This window comes from Otolemur garnettii, unplaced genomic scaffold, assembly GCF_000181295.1.
Source record: "Otolemur garnettii isolate 467f Iridium unplaced genomic scaffold, OtoGar3 scaffold00070, whole genome shotgun sequence".
In the NCBI taxonomy this organism is placed as follows: Eukaryota; Metazoa; Chordata; class Mammalia; order Primates; family Galagidae; genus Otolemur; species Otolemur garnettii.
Window position 1 is genome coordinate 3432274 of NW_003852465.1, and position 21733 is coordinate 3454006.

Below are 21733 nucleotides of genomic sequence, written 5' to 3' on the forward strand. Positions count from 1 at the left end.
TCTACCCAGGGGGATGGCTTGAGGCTCTGTCTCAAGAAGGGAAAAAAAAAAAAAGAGAGAAACCACACAGATTCAGAATTAGCAATTATTAAGAGATTAGAGAAATAAGACATTCATTCAAGAAATATTTACTATATATCTATTTTATGACAGGTTTTGGGAACCAAAGGAGCAGACAACACAGTCTCTGCCCTTAAAAGGTCTACAGAACTATGTGGACAGAAAGACTACCAAAAGCAGTCATGGTATGTTAAATTCACACAACTACAGAAATACAACACACGGGTATCTAAGCAGATCCAACCAGCACAGGGAAGGCTTTTCGAGGGATATGACAGCTAAACAGACATGAAATGAACAAAACTGGGGAAAAGGGTACAGGAGGATGGGAGGGAGGTTGGTGGGGGAATAAAATAGGCAGAGACATAATGAGAAGAAAGGCAAAATAGTGTCAGAGATTAGAGTGTAAGTAAAGGTCACAAGCAGCAGCAGAGTACACTATCAGCAGGTGAGTGATGAATATGGCTGAGACATATTTACATGTGTGAATAGCAAGATCAGGAGCAAAAGCTGAAGGCATAATAGGAACCAGGTCATGAAGAGTACGCTACATTAAGGAGTGCAGACTCTGTCCTAAGGATGTCTGCTTGTCTATACTAAAAGTTTCAAAATAAAAATAAGAAAGTTTAGAGTAATAAGGGACCAGGTTATCTAGAACAAGGATTGCAAGCTCAATTATGCAGAGACTGATAAAAAAAAAAAAAAGAGTAAAAGGACCAGGTGTTAAAAAAGAAAAAAAACAAAACAAAACAGGAAACAACAGGGAGTAATGAGAACTATGGAATGAAAAAGCCTCAACTAAACAGGGCAAATTGTTGCAATGAATGGGGTGGTGCGAAGCTAGATCATCCAATTTAAAAAAAATAAAATGGAAATTCAAATTTTCAAGAGAAAGCTCTTGATTTTTTCAAAATGGTATTAAATTTTTTTGAAACATGGTACAGATTAACATTAAATCTGCACCAAATAAAACAAGACTACAAGCTAAACTAGTGCCATCAGTCACCAGTATCCAGCATCTATTGCAGAAGTGCAATGGCAAAATTGAGGAATCTGACTTGGACCTGAGGCAGTGGAGATTTAAACAAAGATGGAGTGCTACTAAAGATTTAAAGAAGGATGACGACTAAATACCACTTGACAAGACACAGTGTCTGTCTTGTTCAATTCTAAGAGTACCTGGCATTTAGTTGGTCTCAGTAAATATTTAGTGATGAGCTTAAAATGGGGATTTGGGATTTTTTTTTTTAAGTTTTTGGCTGGGGCTGGATTTGAACCCACCACTCCAGCATATGGAGCCAGTGCCCTACTCCTTGAGCCACAAGTGCAGCCCAAGATGGGGATTTCTTTTTAAATTAGCAGTATGGTGACAGAACTAGAGAACAGGAAATAAAAGTAACAAAACTAATTTACTGCTCCTTTGTTCTCAGCTTAGGATGCTTTTCATCGATTTTTAGTTTTGTCCAGAAGCCAGCTGCTAGCACACACTGCCTGGTGTCTCCATGCTGCCTGGTATTCTTTCCTTGACTCTATGTGCATCTCTGCCTCTGACTCAAAACTTTGGCCAACATACCAGTGACCACAATTAGCAACTATCAGCTTTCATCTGGCTGGGGCAATGAAGTTAAACAGGATGAATGATCACAGTGGATAAGAGAATAAGAGGAATATTCATTGTTTCACTTTAACTCTAAGCCAGATACTCTATTGCTAATTCTATATCCCTCCAGTACCAATTCCATAATACTCTAAATAACTTAAAGCTGCCTGCTGTTGCTAAAACTAAGGGTGCTAGGCAATACTCAAAAATAACAATGGATATGCCTAGATAATAGGGTTGGGAAGAAATAGAATGGGGCTTGAGATTCTGCTAAAATGGAAGTGGTATAAGAGAGAAGTTGGTTGAGAAAAACTAGAAACTCAGAACAGGTATGAGCAACAATCAAGATAAGAAAACAGCCCAGAAAGCCTTAGAATCTGAACATTTATATAATTCAAAGTCTAATTAATCTTATCTTACAAGAGCAAAGTCTGGCACTGAAATAAATTACAGAAAATTCTTTTGCTGGTATTGGGACACATGGATGACCAGTAATAGAGCTTATAAATTTACCTACAGGAATAATCTTAAATGTCCCTTCTCTAGAGATGGCGAAACCTATAGGGGCATAGGCTATCAAGACATTAAGAGAGGGGAGGAGTGAGGTGGATTGCTGTGCTCCCATTTTATGGGCACAATGTAAGGCTATATGGCACACCTCTTGGATGTGGGACACAACTATAAGAGGGACTCTTAAAAATGCAAACATTGTAACCTAGTTATCTGTACCCTCACAACCTGAAATTAAAAATAAATAAATAAGACAAAATGCTTTTCTTGTTTTATTAAAAAATATATTAAGCCACGAGTTATACCTTAGATATAGTTTTACTTTGCAATATGTTCGCTCGCAAATAGTATCTAGGAGAAAAACAGAGAAAAGTGAGTTGATTTGACAACCTCTAAACATTTAATAACTAGGGAAGGATACCTAATCTCCATAAAGTGAGAGGTTGGACCTTACTTTATAAAAAAAGAACTCCACACAAACATCTAACTTACATCCAACTCACACTTACAAACAGAGGCCATTACAGATAATAGGAAATCTATTCCAACTTACATACAAATTCAACTGAAGAACAAACCTACAGAACCTATCTCATTCACAACCTAGGGACTGACAAGGAATCCTTCTGGTTCACAATAATCCTACCTACTCTATCCCAGGAAGAAGGCCTCAGTCTGATATTCTGATAACAACCGGGAGCTAAATAAAAACTTACCAGATGGAAATGTCACACTTTAAGGAAATTAAGTAGCCTTAGATACATTATCAGGAAACACTACAGAAAGACCTCAATGCTCTGTCAAATTTAGGAATGGATAGAATTTCAGATTACCAGTGATCAACAGTAAAGATGAGTACCCATGAACAGGTGAAGCAATTAAAAAAGAAAAGATACTTGAAAGAACTTAATGAGAAGCAGCAGGAAAAAAGGTATAAAAAAAATCAAATTTTTTCAGATATCTAAGTTTGCATTGTACAATACAAAAACCATGTGTAGGTAAGGAGTACTTAAAAGTGGCTTGTCCAACTTAAGATGTGCTGTTAAGTGAAAAATACATTCCAGATTTTGAAGACTCAGTATCAAAAAAGATTGCAAAATATCTCAATAATTGAAAAGAAAATAATTTACATACACTAAGTAAAATATAGCATCAAAAGTAATTTTACCTATTAAGTTTTACTTTTAAAAAAATCTTTTACCTATTTTCACTTTCTTTCTTCCATTCACTCACTTATTTTTGAAGACAGAGTCTCACTCTGTTGCCCAGGTTAGAATGCTGTGGCATCAGCCTACCTTATAGTAACCTACAACTCCTGGGTTCAAGGGATCCTCCGCTTCAGCTTTCTGAGCAGCTGGGACTACACACACCCGCCACAACGCCCAGCTAGTCTTTCTATGTTTAGTAGAGACAAGATCTCATTCTTGCTCAGGCTGGTCTTGAACTGCTGATCTCAAGGGATCTTCCTGCCTCAGCCTCCCAAAGTTCTAGGATTACAGGTATGAGCCACCAGGTCCAACCTACATTTTACTTTTTAAATTTTTTTTCTTTTTTGAGACAGAGTTTCAACTTTGTTACCCTTGATAGAGTTCCATAGGCACATAGCTCACAGCAACCTCAAACTTTTGGGCTCAAAGTGATTCTCTTGCCTCAGCCTCCCAGGTAGCTGGGACTATAGGTATCCACCACAATGCCACGCTAGTTTTTAGAGACAGGGTCTCACTCTTGTTCAGGCTGGTCTCAAACTCCTGAACTCAGGCAAGCCACCCATCTTGGCCTCCCAGAGTGCTAGGATTAACAGGCATGAGCCACCATGCCCAGCCTACTTTTTTAATTTGGCCATGAACTTTTTTTTTTTTTTTAAGAGATAGAGTTTCATTTTGTCACCCTCGGTAGAGTGCCATGATGTCACAGCTCACAGCAACTTCTAACGTCTGGGCTTAGGTGATTCTCTTGCCTCAGCCTCCCAAGTAGCTGGGACTACAGGTACCAACCACAACACCCAGCTATTTTTTGTTGCAGTTTGACGGGGGCTGGGTTCGAACCCATGACTCAGCATATGGGGCTAGCACCCTACCCACTAGCAGCAGGCACTGCCCTGGCCATGAAAATTTTTAAAACTATATATATATGCTCCCTCTTGTAGTTTGAATTAATCTTTCTACTGGACAGTGCTATGCTAAGTTAGTTATATTTAATGTGCAACATTAAATTCATGCTTAAAACATTTTCACTGAAGTTAGTATTATTTGTTTCTTCAGCATTACTTTACTCTTGGGTACATCTTAGATGATTTCAAGGTGAAAAACAGTGACTGCTTACCAGGCTGTCCAAAAAAGAGAATGACCCAAATTTCTGAGCAGAGGCTTGGAGCCAGCAGGATTGTTCCACCAGATGGTAACCAGGCTCTCTTTGTTATCTCTGGCAAAAGGGTTACACAGTAAGAAAGAAGTACTATGTACACATGGAATGGGATCTGACCAATAGTTTAACTAAATCTGTCCAGCATAATAGTAATGCTTTGTTTTACTATTTTGTCAATATGATCCAAGGGTTAAACTTATAAAATGAGATAAATATTGTTCACTATAATTTATTCAGATTGACTCCTTCTCAGTAATTTTCAGATATTTAAATTCACGTTCTTGGGAGGATCTCAAATACACTAACTTGAATTTACCACCCAAAAAAAAAAAAAACAAACCCCTCTCTTTCATTAAGATAAAATGAAAATAGGAGTATTACTTTTTATGAGATACCATAATAGATTTTAAAAGGCATTGGAAATCTCATATTATTAACATTAATACCATCTGGAAACAGTCCATGCTCTATCTAGAAACTTGAAGAGAATATAGTTTTAGGAAATTAAGCATTTCACAAATAAAATACAATTTTATAAGCTAACAATGACTGAAAACATAGTAACAATGAGAAAACCAAACGTAATATCACAATAAGACTGCTACTTTTAAAAATGTATTAAACTCAGTACAATAAAATAAAACAGATTTTTGAGATCCAAAACGTTCTATAGTTTAAAACAGGAGTCCTCAAACTACGGCCCATGGGCCAAGGACATTTATCTGGCCCACTGGGTGTTTCTGCCGCCAACTGCCTGTCCTGCTTAGCAGCTGACACGTCCTGGGGCCCACAGTCCAACCCTCCAACAGTCTGAGGAACAGTGAACTGGCCCCCCTGTTTAAAAAGTTTGAGGATCCCTGGTTTAAAATATTACTGAAGGCCAGGAACAGTGGCTCACATCTATAGTTCTAGCACTTTCAGAGGCCAAAGAAGGAGAATCACTTCAGGTCAGTTCAAGACTAGCCTAGGTAACATAATAAGACCTCTTCCAACTCAAAAAATTAAAAAATTAGCCAGGCATGGCAATGCATGCCTATAGTCCCAGCTACTTGGAAGGCTAAGGATCAATCAAGGCCAGGAGTTCAAGGCCCCAGTTAGCTATGTGCCACTGCCCTCCAGCCTGGGTGACAGAGTAAGAACTTGACTCAAAAAGTAAAATAAAACAGGGCAGTGCCCATAGCTCAGTGGGTAGGTCACTGGCCACATACCTAAGGCTGGTGGGTTCAAACCCAGCCTGGGCCAGCTTAAACAACAATGACAACTGCAACAACAACAACAAAAATAGCCAACTGTTGTGGTGGGTGCTGTGGTGGGTCCCAGCTACTTGGGAGGCTGAGGCAAGAAAATCACTTAAGCCCAAGAGTTTGAGGTTGCTTTGAGCTGTGATGCCATAGCACTCTACCCAGGGTGACAGCTTGAGACTTTGCCTCAAAAAAAAAAAAAAAGTAAAATAAAACAAAATATACATTATAGATACACAAACACACACAATGCAAGGCAATGCACACAAACTTTATGGCCACCCTGGATTACTCGAGTGAGAGATATGTGACACAAAATAATTAAAGGCTTCCTTTAGAGTGGGCAGCGATGGGAGGGCAGTGTGATCTGCATGTTTATCAGAGGAGCATTAGCCCTCACCAGATCGTCTCTCCCAGCCCACTTTCTTGAGGGTCATTTTCTTGAAAGCTTGGGCCAAAAGCATGGGTATGTACGAGGACATGTTTCTGAAGTTTCACTGTTAAGCAAGATGCCAGCTGTTCGAAAGACAGCTGAAAAGCAATCTTTACAAGGAGGAAAAATAAATTAACTTCTCTTCATATTACAAGAGGTATTTGGGTTTTTCTTTTTACATTAATATCATTGAGTTTTATCATATACTTTTACTAAATCTACCTAAATGTTTTTTCTAATTTTTTTTTTTGAGATAGTTTACTTTGTTGCCCTCCATAGAGTACTGTTGCGTTATAGCTCACAGCAACCTCAAACTCGAGCTCAAGCAATTCTCTTGCCTCAGCCTCCCGAGTAGCTCAGACTGCAGGTGCCTGCCACAATGCCCTTAGAGGTGGGAATCTCCCACTTGCTCAGGTGGGTCTCGAACCTGTGATCTCAGACAATCCACCCACTTCAGCCTCCCGGAGTGCTAGGATTACAGGCATGAACCACCACGCCCAGCCTCTAAATTCTTAAAAATTATAATACATTGATATAATTTTTGAATGTTGAACTATCCTTACACTTCTAAGATGATTAAAACTTTTATGCCTGTGTTCATAAATGAGACTAAATAAAATATATTTACCCTTGTATATTCTTTTCATTCTAGGTGTCAAGGTTAAATTTGCCTGATATACAGGCAGAGTAGCTTTCTCTCTTTTGCTGCTCTCTGGGTCAATCTGTATCAGATTAGAATTATGTGTTCCTGTAAAGTGCATCTGAATTTACAAATACAGATAATATCATTAAACTATCTGACACCATTTCATACAAACTAAGATGGCAATAATTAAAAAGACAGAAAATGAAAAGTCTCAGTGAGAATATGGAAAAATCAGAACCCCCATACACAGCTGGTAGAAAAGTAAAATGGTACACTTTGGAAAATAGTCTGGCAGTTCCTCTTATTGATTAAACATGGAATTACCATATTATCCAGCAACTCCTCTCCTAGTTATGTACAGTTGGCCCTCATATCCATGAGTTCCACATACATGGATTCAATCAACTGCAAATCAGAAATATTTGGGGGGAAAAAATTGCATTTGTACTGAACATGTACAGAGTTTTTCCCGTCACTATTCCCTAAACAATATGGTGTAACAAATGTTTATATGGCATTTATATTAAGTATCATAAGTAATCTAGAGATGATTTAAAGTATATGGATGAATGTCTATAGATTATATGCAAATACTAGGCCATTTTATATCCAGGACTTGAACAGGTGCAGATGTGAGTATCCTCAGGAGGTCCTGGGCACAATCCAAAAGAAATGAAAACATACATCCACAAAAAACTTGTGCACAGATGTTCATAGCACAACTTTTCATAATAGCCAAAAAGTGAAAACAATCCAAATATACAATGAATGAATGATGAATGGAAAAGCAAAGTATGGTACAGCCACAAACAGTGATGTGATATTTGGCCCTGAGAAGGAATGAAGTGTCCTGATTCACGCTACAATGTGGACAGACCTTACTATGCTAAGTCAAAGAAACCAAGCACAAACAGTGACATATTTTATAATACTACTTCATGAACTGTCCAGAGCAGACAAATCTATAGAAATAGGTGAGTAGCTGCCTAAGGGTAGAGGAGATATAAATATTCTAAAATTGACTGTAGTAATTGTTGTACAACTCTGTAAATCTAAAACCCACTAAATATACATTTTAACTGGGTATATAGTATGGTATGTGAGCTAGACTTCAATAAAGTAAATTATTTATTTATTTACCCAAGACAGTCTTCCTCACTATAACCTACAACTCCTAAGCTCAAGAGATCCTCTTCCCTCAGCCTCCCAAGCAGCTAAGGCTACAGGCCTGTGCTGATATGCCCAGCTAATTCTTTAATTTTTTGTAAGACAAGGGCTTACTATGTTGTCTGTGGAATTTCTGGCCACAAGCAATCATGTCACCTCAGCTTCCCATAAAGTTATTTTACTTTTTAAAAATCTATTCTTCTTGTGGAAATTTACAACAGTTTCAATTTTTTTGTAATTTTTAAAATCACTACTGTTGTTGCAGTTACATTCCATTTTAAGATTTAACTATTTGCATCTTCTGGGTTTTTTGTTTTTTTTCTTTAAGAGAGAGAGTCTTACTTTGTTGCCCTCAGTATGAGTGCTGTGGCATCACAGCTCACAGCAACCTCCAGCTCTTGCCTCAAGTAGCTGGGACTACAGGTGCCCACCACAATGCCCAACTATATTGTTGTTGCTGCTGCAGTTTGGCTGGGGCCGGGTTTGAACTCACTACCCTTGGCATATGGGGCCAGTGCCCTACTCACTGAGCCACAGGTGCTGCCCTTGGGGTTTTCTGATGAATAGAATTGACTGGAAAAATCAGCTTTGATTTGATTGATCATTATATTATTATTTTTATTTTTTCCTCTTTCTTCCTTATTATTTATTCTTTATTATTTCCTTTTTGTTTAGTTTTTTTGAGTAGACCCTCCACTACAACCAAAAAAAAAAAAAAAAAACAAAAAAGATTTCAATTGGTTACTTTGGTTACTTCACATATCTATATATAGGGTGGCCAAGAAGTTCATGTGAAATTTAAATAGTGTATAAAAAATAACTATTAAAAAAAGTTGTAACTATTTAAATTTATGAACATTTATTATTTCTTAAATAACTGCTCTTGTTAAATTATAATGAAATATGCTCTTAATGTTAAAAAGGGAATATATATATTTTAAGCTAAGACACTTTTATTTATTTATTTATTTATTTATTTTTTTGAGACAAAGCCTCAAGCTGAGCCCCTAGATAGAGTGCCCTGGCTTCACTGCTCACAGCAACCTCCAACTCCTGGGCTGAAGCGAGTCTCCTGCCTCAGCCTCCCAAGTAGCTGGGACCCCAGGCGCTCACCACAACGCCTGCCCATTTTTTGGTTGCAGCCGTCATTGTTGTTTGGCGGGCCCGGGCTGGATTCGAACCCACCACCTTAGGTGTATGTGGCTGGCACCTTAGCCACTTGAGCCACAGGCGCCGAGCCTAAGCTAAGACACTTTTAAGTAAAATATTCTTTGAAAAGTTCTCCACCAGAAAGTTCTCATTGGATAACAAAAAAAAATTACTACTTCTTAAGAGCTGTCTTGGCTGCTATTCTGCCAAATGCTATCCCACTGTGCCCCCCTGTATCAAGGTGTGGAAAGAAAAAGTTTTATTATCCCCATTTTAGAATTATAGAAACTGAAGCACAATAAAGTTCTTTTTAAAATATTTTCTCCCCAACTTCTTTTAATGTCAAAGCCATAGAAAAGTTCAGAGAAATAATAAATGTTCATAAATTTAAATTTATACCCATATACCTTTCACCTAGATTAAAAATTGTTAACACGTAACATTTTCATTTTAACCCCCTCTCTCTCTATATATATATGCATACACACACACACCCAAATATCCACACACTTCCTTTTTAAACCCATTCTTAAATCTATCATAATACTTAAATATTTTGGCATATTTCTTAAAAAAAACAAAAGCATTATCAGTATAACCACCATATCATTATCACACCAAAGAAACTATGAGATTGAACAGAATCTTACATAGACATGCAGCTGCAGATTCAAAACTAGTATTTCAGACATCTGACCAAATGTTCTTTATTACAGCTTATCTAATTGGTCCTCTGGAAATTACTGAGAAGCAATAATCTGTCAAAAACCTTCCTTCAATAACCTTGAAATTAGATTTATCATTTTATCTGGTAAGTATTCATAAAGACAAGATTTCTGAAATTAAGCAATACAATTTTCTAAGATAGTCAAACTTCTAAATCAAGCATACTGAATTTCTAGTTTATTTTCTAACACTATATAGAAGTCTTAAAGTAAAGCACTCTAATTAAAACACTCTCAAAGCTATACTCTCTTCACTATGTGCCATGAGAGAAATTAATGCTATGCAGTATACACAAAAACCTGTAAAATTTTACCCTTACTCTCAAAGAACATATTAACCTAGTTTAAGAGTTTTTATATTAAAAATAAAACAATAGAGGCGGCACCTGTGGCTCAAAGGAGTAGGGTGCTGCCCCATATACTGCAGGTGGCGGATTCAAACCTGGCCCTAGTCAAAAACTGCAATAAAATAAAATAAAATAAAATAAAATAAAATAGCAATACAACCTAAAGCTAACATTTAAAGGCATTTAAACCGTGTCATATAGATAACTCTAATAACAGAATGTTTAAGGTCAATCTATAGCCAAATACTAGCTAATATGGGTCCTGACTATGCAAGGCACTGTAGGAAGTATATTCTGTGAATTAGTACAATTTACAGAAATCCCACTTTTCCACTGAGAAAATAGGTAACAAAGATGCTAACATAACAAAAGGACTGACAGAAGGGATGAGACATGCCTCAACTTTGGAGTGCAAAAAAGCAGAATGGAGAGAAAGCCATTTAATGATAATGGAAAAGCACAAACCAAGCATGACTATGACAACTATCCAAGTAAGACCAAACAAAGTTTCAAACCGAAGAAATTAGGCTGGATAAACAGGACAGAATTTGATTATGAAAGAGGCCTTAAGCACCTAGCATTTAGTGAAAATTTTATAGAACTGTTACAACAGAGCACCATTACGGGCTCTATGTACTACAAATGCCCTTTTAGAAATAATAACCTGGTAATAATGAAGAATAAGTAAAAGAGAAATGAAAAGCTAGAAACTCTAACACTCCTATAAAAGCTATGAATTAGTTTCAAAGTAGGGCTGTGTACATTGGATACTTTTTCTTCCATTCTTGAGATACTTTGCTAAGAAGAATATTTTCTAATTCCATCCATATAAACATGAAGGAGGTAAAGTCTCCATCTTTCTTTAGGGCTGCATAGTATTCCATGGTGTCCATATATCACAATTTATTCATCCATTCGTGGGTCGATAGGCATTTGGGCTTCTTCCATAACCTAGCAATTATGAATTGGGCTGCAATAAACATTCTGATACAAATATCTTTGTTATAATTCAATTTTTGGTCTTCTGGATATATACTTAATAAAGGAATGGCAGGTCTATTTTTAGTTTTCTCAGTGTTCTCCAGATGTCTTTCCAAAACGAACGAATTAATTTGCATTCCCACCAGCATTGTAGAAGTGTTCCCTTTTCTCCACATCCACGTCACATCTCTGGTTTTGGGATTTTGTGATATGGGCTAATCTTACTGGGGTTAGGTGGTACCTCAAAGTAGTTTTGATTTGCATTTCTCTGATGATTAAGGATGGAGAGCATTTTTTCATATATCTGTAGGCCATGTGCCTGTCTTCTTTAGAGAAATTTCTATTCAAGTCCCTTGCCGACCCTGAGATGAGATTGCTTGTTTTTTCTTGCTAATATGTTTTAGTTCTCTGTGGATTCTGGTTATTAAACCTTTGTCGGAGACATAACTAGCAAATATCTTCTCCTATTCTGAGGGCTGTCTACCCACTTTAGAATATAGGAAGGGGGTGGGAGGGGGAGGTGAGGGGGTTGGATGGGGAGAGGGTGGGTGATTGGTGGGGTTATCTCTATGGTTTATCTTACAAGGGTACAAGTGAATCTTTCTAACAGCAGAGTATGAATGTTTTAACTCAATTACTATGAAAATGACATGAAGGTTATGTTAACCAGTTTAATGAGTATTTCAAAATGTATATGAAAACAGTACACTGTACCCCATGATTGCATTAATGTACACAGTTATGCTGTAAGAAATAAAAAAAAAAAAAGAAGAAAAGAAACGCTAACGCTGACATGCCAACTCATAAATTATCTGGTACCTAAGGTATCAGAGACCTCAAACTGAACCAATTCTGCCACACTTTCCAAAGCACATCATAAGCCCTTTCGCTGAAAACAAGGAAGTGACAAACATGATTGCAAATACCCAAAGTTATTTTTCAAATATACTTTCAGTGAAGTTAAAAAGTACATTGAAAATCATGTCATTAAGAAGTGCTAGTCAATTAATATAAAACTATTCTTGCTGCTACATACTAGTGTACCAAAATCTGGCACATATATACATTTTGCAGTACAAGTATTTATTTAACTAACAGCAACATCATGAAGAAATTTATAAACAAATTCAACATGTCTCTATAATGTTTTAGAATTATTACACTATCAAAAGCCAGTCAATACATAATTTTTTTAAAAAGCAGCTATTATGTAAATAATCCTTTAAAATTTATCATACTTTTTATTCATTTATCCATTAATAGCTCTATATTTATTGTCCATACAATAATTTCCATAATCCTTATCAACATACAAAAGTCCTCCCAAACAACTTCCTTTTTTTGGTAATTAAACTCCTTCTAAAGAGAAGAAATTTAGAAAAAGATCTCAAGTCTGTCAGAACTAGATTACTTACCAGCAACTTGAGTTATCCTATTGGGTCTTTTCCCTCACAGATCCACCTCTCTTGCCCTTCTCTCCAGCATGAGACTCTTCCTGACGGGCATCCACTGGAACTGAGGGGGCATGCAGTACACACGTATATGTAAGAAAGTCGGGGGAGGGGGTTGAGAGATGCTAGAGACATGCTTCAGTGCACTTGCTTACCTTCCTGAAATTGGACATTGCAACGGTTCCTTGGTCCTCGAGGCATTCACAATAACTTCAAAGAATGTGGATCTGTGGAGATTACCCAATAGGAGAACTCCAGTTACTGGTAAGTGATCCAGCTTTTTCTTCTCTATCAGAATAAGAAGATTATTTAATTTTATTTGAGATTATTATTTGAAATTACATGTAGAACCACAGGAGAAAGGGTCATAAATTCACCAAATAACTATACATGTATCCACCAAAGTAAATATGGAAACAATTTGCTAACCATATTCATATATCAGCAGAAACTTCTGACATTATCAGAAATACAAAGGAAAGAAAATTATTTATATAGTTTCATTTTAAATGACTACTATAATGGCAGTTATATTTTAATATACAAAAATGTCAGCTATAAGACAACTATTCCATTTCAGTGAAACATCACTATTATGTTTTAATATTGGCACAAGATTAGTTGATCAAAATCTGCCATATTTTTTTTTAAAAGGAGGTCTCTGTTACTTAGGCTGGATTCAAACTCCTGGACCTAAGCCATTCTCCCATCTCAGCCTCCTGAGTAGCTGGGACACATGCCCTGGGTGCCTTGCTTCTGCTACATCTTATCTAGCCATTATCACTAATATTCACTTAACTTTAGTATAGAAGCCACCACTGTAGACTAACACTCTATTCAAAATCAGATAAAAAGCATTCACTACAATTCCAATTTATCACTCAATAAGTCTTTAAAATAAATATTTATCAGCTACTAACAAACCACGCACACATACACAAACTATGCCACCACTAGTAAATAATAAAGCTGATTTTAATTTAAATACTATACAAAAGAAAGTAGTATAGATTATACAAATTTTTTTTTTTTTTTTTTGAGACAGCCTCAAGCTGTCACCCTGGGTAGAGTGCCATGGCATCACAGCTCACAGCAACCTCCAACTCCTGGGCTCAAGCTATTCTCCTGCCTCTGCCTCCCAAATAGTAACTATAGGTGCCTGCCACAACGCCTGGCTATTTTTTGGTTGCAGCCATCACTGTTGTTTGGTGGGACCAGGCTGGATTTGAACCGCCAGCTCGGGTGTATGTGGCTGGCGCCTTAGCTGCTTGACCCATAGGCGCCGAGCCAATTATATAAATTTTTAATGAGCCTTTAAAATAACTACCTAATAATGGAACTGGCATTTTAAAAAAATACTATTTCTAATCCCAAGAAAGCAAGCCATTAACAGAATTTTATCCTCAAGCTCACATGAAGATATTCTATTACTTTTAAGCCAATACATATTAAGCAAAACATATTAATCATGTTCATTTTAATGTGTCCCAGATACAGTATGTTTCAATACCCCTTATCATGCCATTAATTAATCACCTATACCTTCAAAACACTTGTGGTTTTATCATACTTCATTCTATGGAAACAAAGAAAGTATAAAGCTTTTCCTTTGTTTTAAGAGTCAACAGGATAAAATTATCTATAAAACCATTATTCTACAAAAACAAATTAAAATGTAATTCTAATGAAAATCTAGACTTTAATCTTATTAAGGATATAATATTTGTACTTAGTAAAGGCTGACAGAACATCTGTCAAGATTGTTGCTAGATTCCTATTTCATTTTAAGATACAAATAGCCTTGGGTAAATTACATTTATTTTTGTGTTAAGTTTGAGTTTTAAACTATAATAATAATAAATGCATTAGTTTTTAAATGACCCATTCACACAGGGGTACTACACAGAGCTCCATTTCTAACTGTAATACAGAGATAAATATCAAAAAAGGGTCATCTAATCACTTCTCGGCCTTTTGGACAAAGATCAAGTGTAAAAAAAAGGTCATCTAGTTAACTTCTCTAATTTATTATATTCTTACTTAACTTCTAGTCACTGAAGAATAAGTATAAGGCACAAAGGTCTTATGTGTTTATAATGATATACATGAGCAGTAGTCCAATAATTTTACCCTAATGGCATAAGTATAAAAGATGTTATTAAGAACTAAATGATTATTTCCAATTTTATGTATAACAAATGCAATCTCAACTTAGTCTTGATCTTATAAACCTAAAATACAGTCAATTAAGATATCTTGAAAATATTTTAATATAACCAAAGGTTCACCTAGAAACTGGCATTGAAAGCTGCATTTTTTTGTTATCATTCCATAAACTCAACAAAAATATATTTTATCAGAACAACTTAGAAAAGAAATTCCAGCAATTAGGATGTTCTCTTCAAAAGTAAAGTTCTAATAATTACAATGCTCATCCATAAAAAGTCACTCCATCATCAAGAACTGCATCAAATACTTCACTAATGAAATGTAACTCTATAAAATCAAGCTCAACTTAAAAAAAAACTGCTTAGAATACAAGGTGGTTGTTAATTTTCACTTTGACTACTACTCCCTTGTTTGAACATATTTGGGCTAAAAGCAACTTAAATTAAAACTGGTTTTGATGATTCCAGATAAATTATTTGCTACTTTTCAATTAATATTTAAAATTCTAATGTCAGATATCATAGTTGTAGAAATTTTTTCTTCATGGCAAATTCTGGATTTGGAATCTTGTTAATAGTGTAATAAATTTTAAAATTACATATTTATTCATACATATTTGGGCCATTAGTAATCCATATATAAAATATTATACATATATGTATTATGTGCATATATGAAACATAAATATTCATACACAGACAGATACCCAATTGAGAGGAACCTCAATTAACCAAACTAAGGTCAAAAGTTAATTATCAACTTAGGTATTAAGTAATCCCATATAGAAACTGTCTTCTTTTTTGTTCCTTAAACAGCTCATGAGATAGTCTAGGTAATGTATAGAATCTCGAATTATCTGGATTTTCCTGGCTTGAACCACCATATCACTATCTTCCAAAGGGAGAAAGCTTTACAGGGCACAGTAGTTAGAAACAGAAACTGGTATTTCATCTTTTTATTTTGTTGACACACTTGACAAAAATTTATTGAGTTTACCATGCCTTAACCACCTTCTCAGTCCCATGGTACAACTACACTTCCCGCAGGGTCCCCAAATTATAAATACCATCTTATTTCCTAATCAAAATTTTTTTCACTCAGTTTTATCCACTACTTCCCCAACACCACCCACAGAAAAACACAACAGTTCCATTTTTTTTGTTAACCCAGATTAGTCTACAATTAAGGTAGAAAAAACTACACTAATCTATAAAATCGGGTAATCTCAGAACCTACTTCAGTGGGTAGTTGTAAGGATTAAATAAAGATTAAGTAAAGACTTGGAAACAACACTCAGAGTCTAGCCACAAATCAAACTATTAACATAATCACCCAGAAAGGGATTATTTTCAAATGACTTCATACATCTTTAGAATTTGATCTAAGGGCTCGGCGTCTGTAGCTCAAGTGGCTAAGGCACCAGCAACATACACCTAATGTGGCGGGTTCAAATCCAGCCTGGGCCCGCCAAACAACAATGACGGCTGCAACCAAAAAATAGCCAGGCATTATGGCTGGCGCCTGTGATCCCAGCTACTTGGGAGGCTGAAGCAGGACACTCGCTTAAGCCCAGGAGTTGGAGGTTGCTATGAGCTGTGATGCCATGGCACTCTGCCTAGGGGGACAGCTTGAGGCTCTGTCTCAAAAAAAAAAAAGAACAATAAAGTAAATTCTAAACTTCACTCAGATTTATATTTGTAAGATTACTTTGAAACTATATTATTCATATTAAAGATAAAGTAGGTAAGTAACTTAAGCTAATGACAGTAGGAATCACGGTTTGCAGCAGCAAAGAGCTACAAGAAAACACTAATGTTAGAATTGAATTGCAATACAACTACACTTATGATTTTTAAAAAATACAGATGATTTGGAAACAGTTAATGAAATATGCTAGATAACATTTACTAAGTAAACCACTGTCATTACCACACCAATATATAAATTGAATCTGTTAATACTATAAGCCTTATATTTTATTTACGTTAGTAAAGAAAACTACTCATACTTCATAAATTGTCAGAATATTACACAAATCATTTGCCATGTTCCAATGCCTGATTTTTATAGCTTTAATCTTAGAAATCCAACTGCTCATAAATTCTAAAATGAAAATATGAGAAAAACAGTATATATTCATGTTCTTAAGTGACATTTGATGGTCAACACACTAATATCCAAATGGTTTGAAAACTGAAGCTGAAGGATGCTAAGCAGGTAAGCTCTAGTTCCTTAAAACCCCTGCCCTATCCAGAACAACTTCCCTTTTACCTATTTAACATTTGGGATTTCCCCCATAAACTTCCCTTTCCACAACAACAATAAAAAGGTTTACATTTTAAAGGATAGTGTGGTGAGCAAACTCTAAAATGGTCTGTGATGATCCTGCCTCCTGATTTCCAGGCACTTGTATCATCTCCTTCCCCTGAGTACAGGCTCAGTTTAGTGACTCAGTTCGAAGGCAGAAGTAATGGGATAGCACTTCCAAAGGTAGGTTATAAAAAGATTGCAGCTTCCATTTGGGGGGCTTTCTGTCATTGTCTCTGAAATGCCTTGCTTTGGGGCAAGCAAGCTGCCATGTGCTGAGCAGCCCTATAGAGAAGTCTCAGGAACAAGAAACTGATGTCACTGAACAGCAGCCAGAGGCCTGAAGCCTGACAATAGCCACATCACTAACTCAGAAGCAGGTGTTCTACAGCCTGCTGACAACCTATCACTGAACTCCCAGTGACTCCTTCCTCAGTTAAGCCATAACATCACTGCAGCTCAAACTGACACTTTGCAGGCTTGTAAATGAAAAGAAAAAGAATTATGTTTTAATCTGACCGGATTTTGAAACCCTGCATTAGTTTTCAAATCAGTTCTTAATAACTATCTCTAAAACTCAAGTACTTATTTTCTTTGTGTAACTGATTTTATAAAACAATGGCAAATTTCTCCAACATAATGAATTTCAATCAATAGTAATAGCTGTAAAACAAGTGGAGAGTGTCAATGTCTCACTTGCCTTCCTCTGAAGAGAATGCTATTCCTTTTTTATTTTGAATTAATAAATAAATTTTAAATAGCAATTTCTCTGTTATAATTCACCCTACTCATGTAAATCATCCAACTTTAAAATTAATAAATGAGTTGCTTGTCCCGTATTACCTGGCCAGCCCAGCACCTGCTGAATAATAGCACTTAAATGTTTGGTTAATGAGTATATTTGAAATTTGAAAGCCACTCATTGATTTTCAGATCTAGTCTTAGATCTAGTCTTACCTATTCCTTTCTTATGCCACCTATTTATTCAACACTCAAAAATCCTTAATCTTTAAGCATCATAAATCATCAAATCTAGCATACTTCAGAGTATCTATTGCTCTTTAGAACAAATACAGTTTTATATAAAAGTGTTGTGATTTGCTTAGTTAACTGACCAGAAAAGAGTGTTGCAAATTCATTGTTCCTAAAAGCAGAAGATAGGGTTTCTCCAAATCATACATGCTCTCTCTCACAATAAACTATGCAACTTTCTAAATGTTTTCTAAGTTATTATACATTTATCTACTACTTAAAAAAATTCTTGACACCAAGATGTAGCCAATGTCTGGGAGAGTTTTAATTAATTCTCTTATATTCTGTAGCTATAATCAAGGGTCATCTTGTAAGTATAGGCTGAATGACAGGTATTACTAGATAATTATATCCTTGGGAAACAAAGTTAGTTACTAACATAATTTTACTCATCTTCCTACCTGTATTTAGCCTCTGTATCTAACCTAGAGATACATTCAGAACATACTGTAACACAAAATGCTGAGGACAGGAACTATGCAGGATTATCATCTTGTTACAACTTAAATGCCATACTTGTTAAAACAAATGTTACACAGAACTTGAGGAAAAAATTAAGATGCCCTCTAATAAAAGTAAAAATCATCTGACATGGCCAAACACACCAATTTTGAAAATATCTTTTCCCCTCCGTTTCTGTAACATTACACTTTCCTGGGTTTCTTACTCCCTATTAATTTTTTTTCTTCTCTCTTTTCTCATCTTTGTGAGATGCGCTCTTCCTACACTGCAGCCATGGTGGTGCACACCTATAGTCCCAGCTACTGAGGAGGCTAAGGCATAGGACAGCTTAAGCCCAGGATTTAGAGGTTGCAGAGAACTATTACTATGCCACTGCATTCCACCCTAGACAACAGAGCAAAATTAAAAGAGAAAATCTCTAAAGTCTAAATCCCTGAAGTTTCAAATCCATAACTTCTAAAATCCCCAAAATCACAACCACAGGATAGTTGCATTATGTTAGGTGGAATTATTATCTTATTATGGTTGTTATGCAGAAGAAAATGTATTTCAACTGAATGAAATCATAATGGCAGATTTGGAATTAGGTGTTATCAAGGCTTCTATAAGTGGATTTCAAGGTGTTACCAATAAAATTTGTTTCTTCAATCAGCCCAGTGTAGTTGGTGAAAAACTCAGATGAGAGGACTGACCACATGATATGGCAACAACAAAAACATTTTTTAAATGTAGCTTGGCATGGTGGCTCAAACCTGTAATACCAGCTACTCAAGAGGCTGAGGTGGGAGGCTGGCTTGGGGTCAAGGGTTCAAAACCACCCTGACCAACATAGCAAGACCTTGCCTCTTAAAAAAAAAAAAAAAAGATTTTTTAAGAATTAAGCAAGCATGGCAATGTATTCCTGTAGTCCCAGCTACTTGGAAGGCTGAGACAAGAAGACCACTGGAGCCTAAGGGCTGACGCTGCAGTGAGTAACTAGGCCACAGCATTCCAGCCTGGGTGACAGAGTGAGGCTCAATTTCTTTTCAAAAAAAAAGAAAGCATCATTTCTCTGCCTGTATTGGCATTCCTTTCACTAAAAGATAATCCTGTATCTTTTAATGAATTAAAGGCACATTTACTTTAAGAAGCCAGCAAAGCTAAGCTTGGTGGCTCATACCTCTAATCCCAGCCCTTTAAGAGACTGAGGCAGGAGAATCCCTTAAGGCCAGGAGTTCCAGACCAGTCTGAGCAACTATAAAAACCCCATCTCTACAAAAAATAGAAAAATTAGCCAGGAGTGGTAGCACCTGCCCATAGTTCCACCTACTTAGAAAGCTAAGGCAGGAGGATCCACTGAGCCCAGGACCTGGAGGGAACAGTGAGCTGTGATAACGCCACTGCACTCTAGCCCCAGCAACAGTGCAAAACTGTGCCTCACAAAAAAAAAAAAAAAAAAAAAAAAAAAGCAGAAGTCATGGAATACTGACCGGTTCAAAAAACAATTGCATATGTAGTAGGATAAGAAGACACACATGTGGCTCAGTGCCTGTGGCTCAAGTGGCTAAGGCACCAGCCACATACACCTAAGGTGGCGGGTTCGAATCCAGCCCAGGCCACCACACAACAACGATGGCTGCAACCAAAAAATAGCCGGGCACTGTGGCAGGTGCCTGTGGTCCCATCTACTTGGGAGGCGGAGGCAGGAGACTCGCTTGAGCCCAGGAGTTGGAGGTTGCTGTGAGCTGGCATGCCACGGCACTCTACCCAGGGGGATAGCTTGAGGCTCTTCTGTCTCAAAAAAAAAAAAGACACACACGTATATGAATACAGGCAGGAGCATGGCATAGAAGACAGGAAAACCTAATAGGGAACGCTCATGTCAGTGTATACTGAAGAAAATCAAAAAGGGCAGCACACCACATAGAAAATGAATGTGAATGTATTCTCCAAAGAGAGAACATGTCCTAAAAGAAAAGTAGTAGCTATTCACTGTAACGCAAGACTTCAAAATATCAATGATGACGAACATCAGCCAGCTCTTAAGAACCAGCTCTGTGCAACTGCCCCTAATCTACCTCTACAGTAGTACACTGCACTATGTGTCAAATTTTCGCTAGGTTCTTTTTTCTTTTTTTAGTTATTTGTTTCACTATTTTAAATTACCAGCAGTACTGTTTACAATTTCATCTTCATATCATTTTCAATACTTGAAGTATTAATATATTAATTATGTGAAGACTTTTAGAGACTTCTAATTCATTTTATGCATTTTTTAAAAATTACCACAATGTTGACTTTGTGTATAAAAATTGTAGATGAATGTAAATGTGTTGAAACCTCAATAAATGAAGAGATGTCCTTTTGTATATCTGTATTTTTGAAAAGGTAAAATTTGAGATTGTGGCTCTCAAGGCATACACATGCAATGGTGACACATGGCAGTTTTTAATCCTTCTTGCTAACTGAAGTTGTCTGTCATGATATTTCCGGTGACTGCAGTGTTTAGGCTGGGTGTACACAACAACCAACCATAGTTATATGAGCAATGACTTTATTTGTAAGTGTATAGATAAACTTGTTTTATACATTTCACTTTTTGACCTGTTCCTTTATGAACATGGTGTATCTGCTTATAAATATTATACCTGTGTGACTGCTGATAGTATGTAGGTGTTTATACTTGCGAAAATGTGTTATTGTGTAAAGTGGCCTATGTAGTATTCTGTTGTATTTTTGTGCTTCTCCAATACATTCCCTTTTGAAAGTGTAAATAAAACTTTAAAGAATTCATTATTTTTTCTGGATTTATATTTTCAAGACTTTGATCTTTTGGGAGTATGCTTTTCAGAATTTTATTTTTTATTTATTATTTGTTTATTTAGACACAGTCTCACTCTGTCACCCTGGGTAGAGTGCCATGGAGTCATAGCTCATAGCAACCTCAAACTCTTGGACTCAAGCAATCCTCTTGCCTCAGCTTCCCAAGTAGATGGGACTGCCTGGCTAATTATTCTATTTTTAGTAGAGACAGTGTCTCACTCTTGCTCAGACTCATCTTGAACTCCTGAGCTCAGGCAATCCACCTGCCCTGGCTTCTCAGAGCACTA

General features: G+C 36.4%; 1 protein-coding gene across 3 annotated transcripts in view; it reads right to left on the reverse strand.

Moving 5' to 3' along the window:
* The window catches only part of YAF2 (YY1 associated factor 2), an 87480-nt gene that overhangs the window by 51197 nt on the left and 14550 nt on the right, over positions 1 to 21733 (reverse strand). The window contains exons 2-3 of one of the 3 annotated variants that reach the window (XR_002774295.1): positions 12830 to 12901; positions 12639 to 12738 (exon numbers count right to left, since the gene is read on the reverse strand). The exons of 1 other annotated variant lie outside the window; for it this stretch is intronic. Coding sequence is in view for 1 of the 2 variants with exons in the window: in XM_003793543.3 (XP_003793591.1) it covers positions 12830 to 12901 (72 nt within the window). In the remaining variant the exon portion in view is untranslated. The remainder of the gene's footprint in view (positions 1 to 12638; positions 12739 to 12829; positions 12902 to 21733) is intronic. One more of the 3 variants, XM_003793543.3, reaches the window with a different exon arrangement.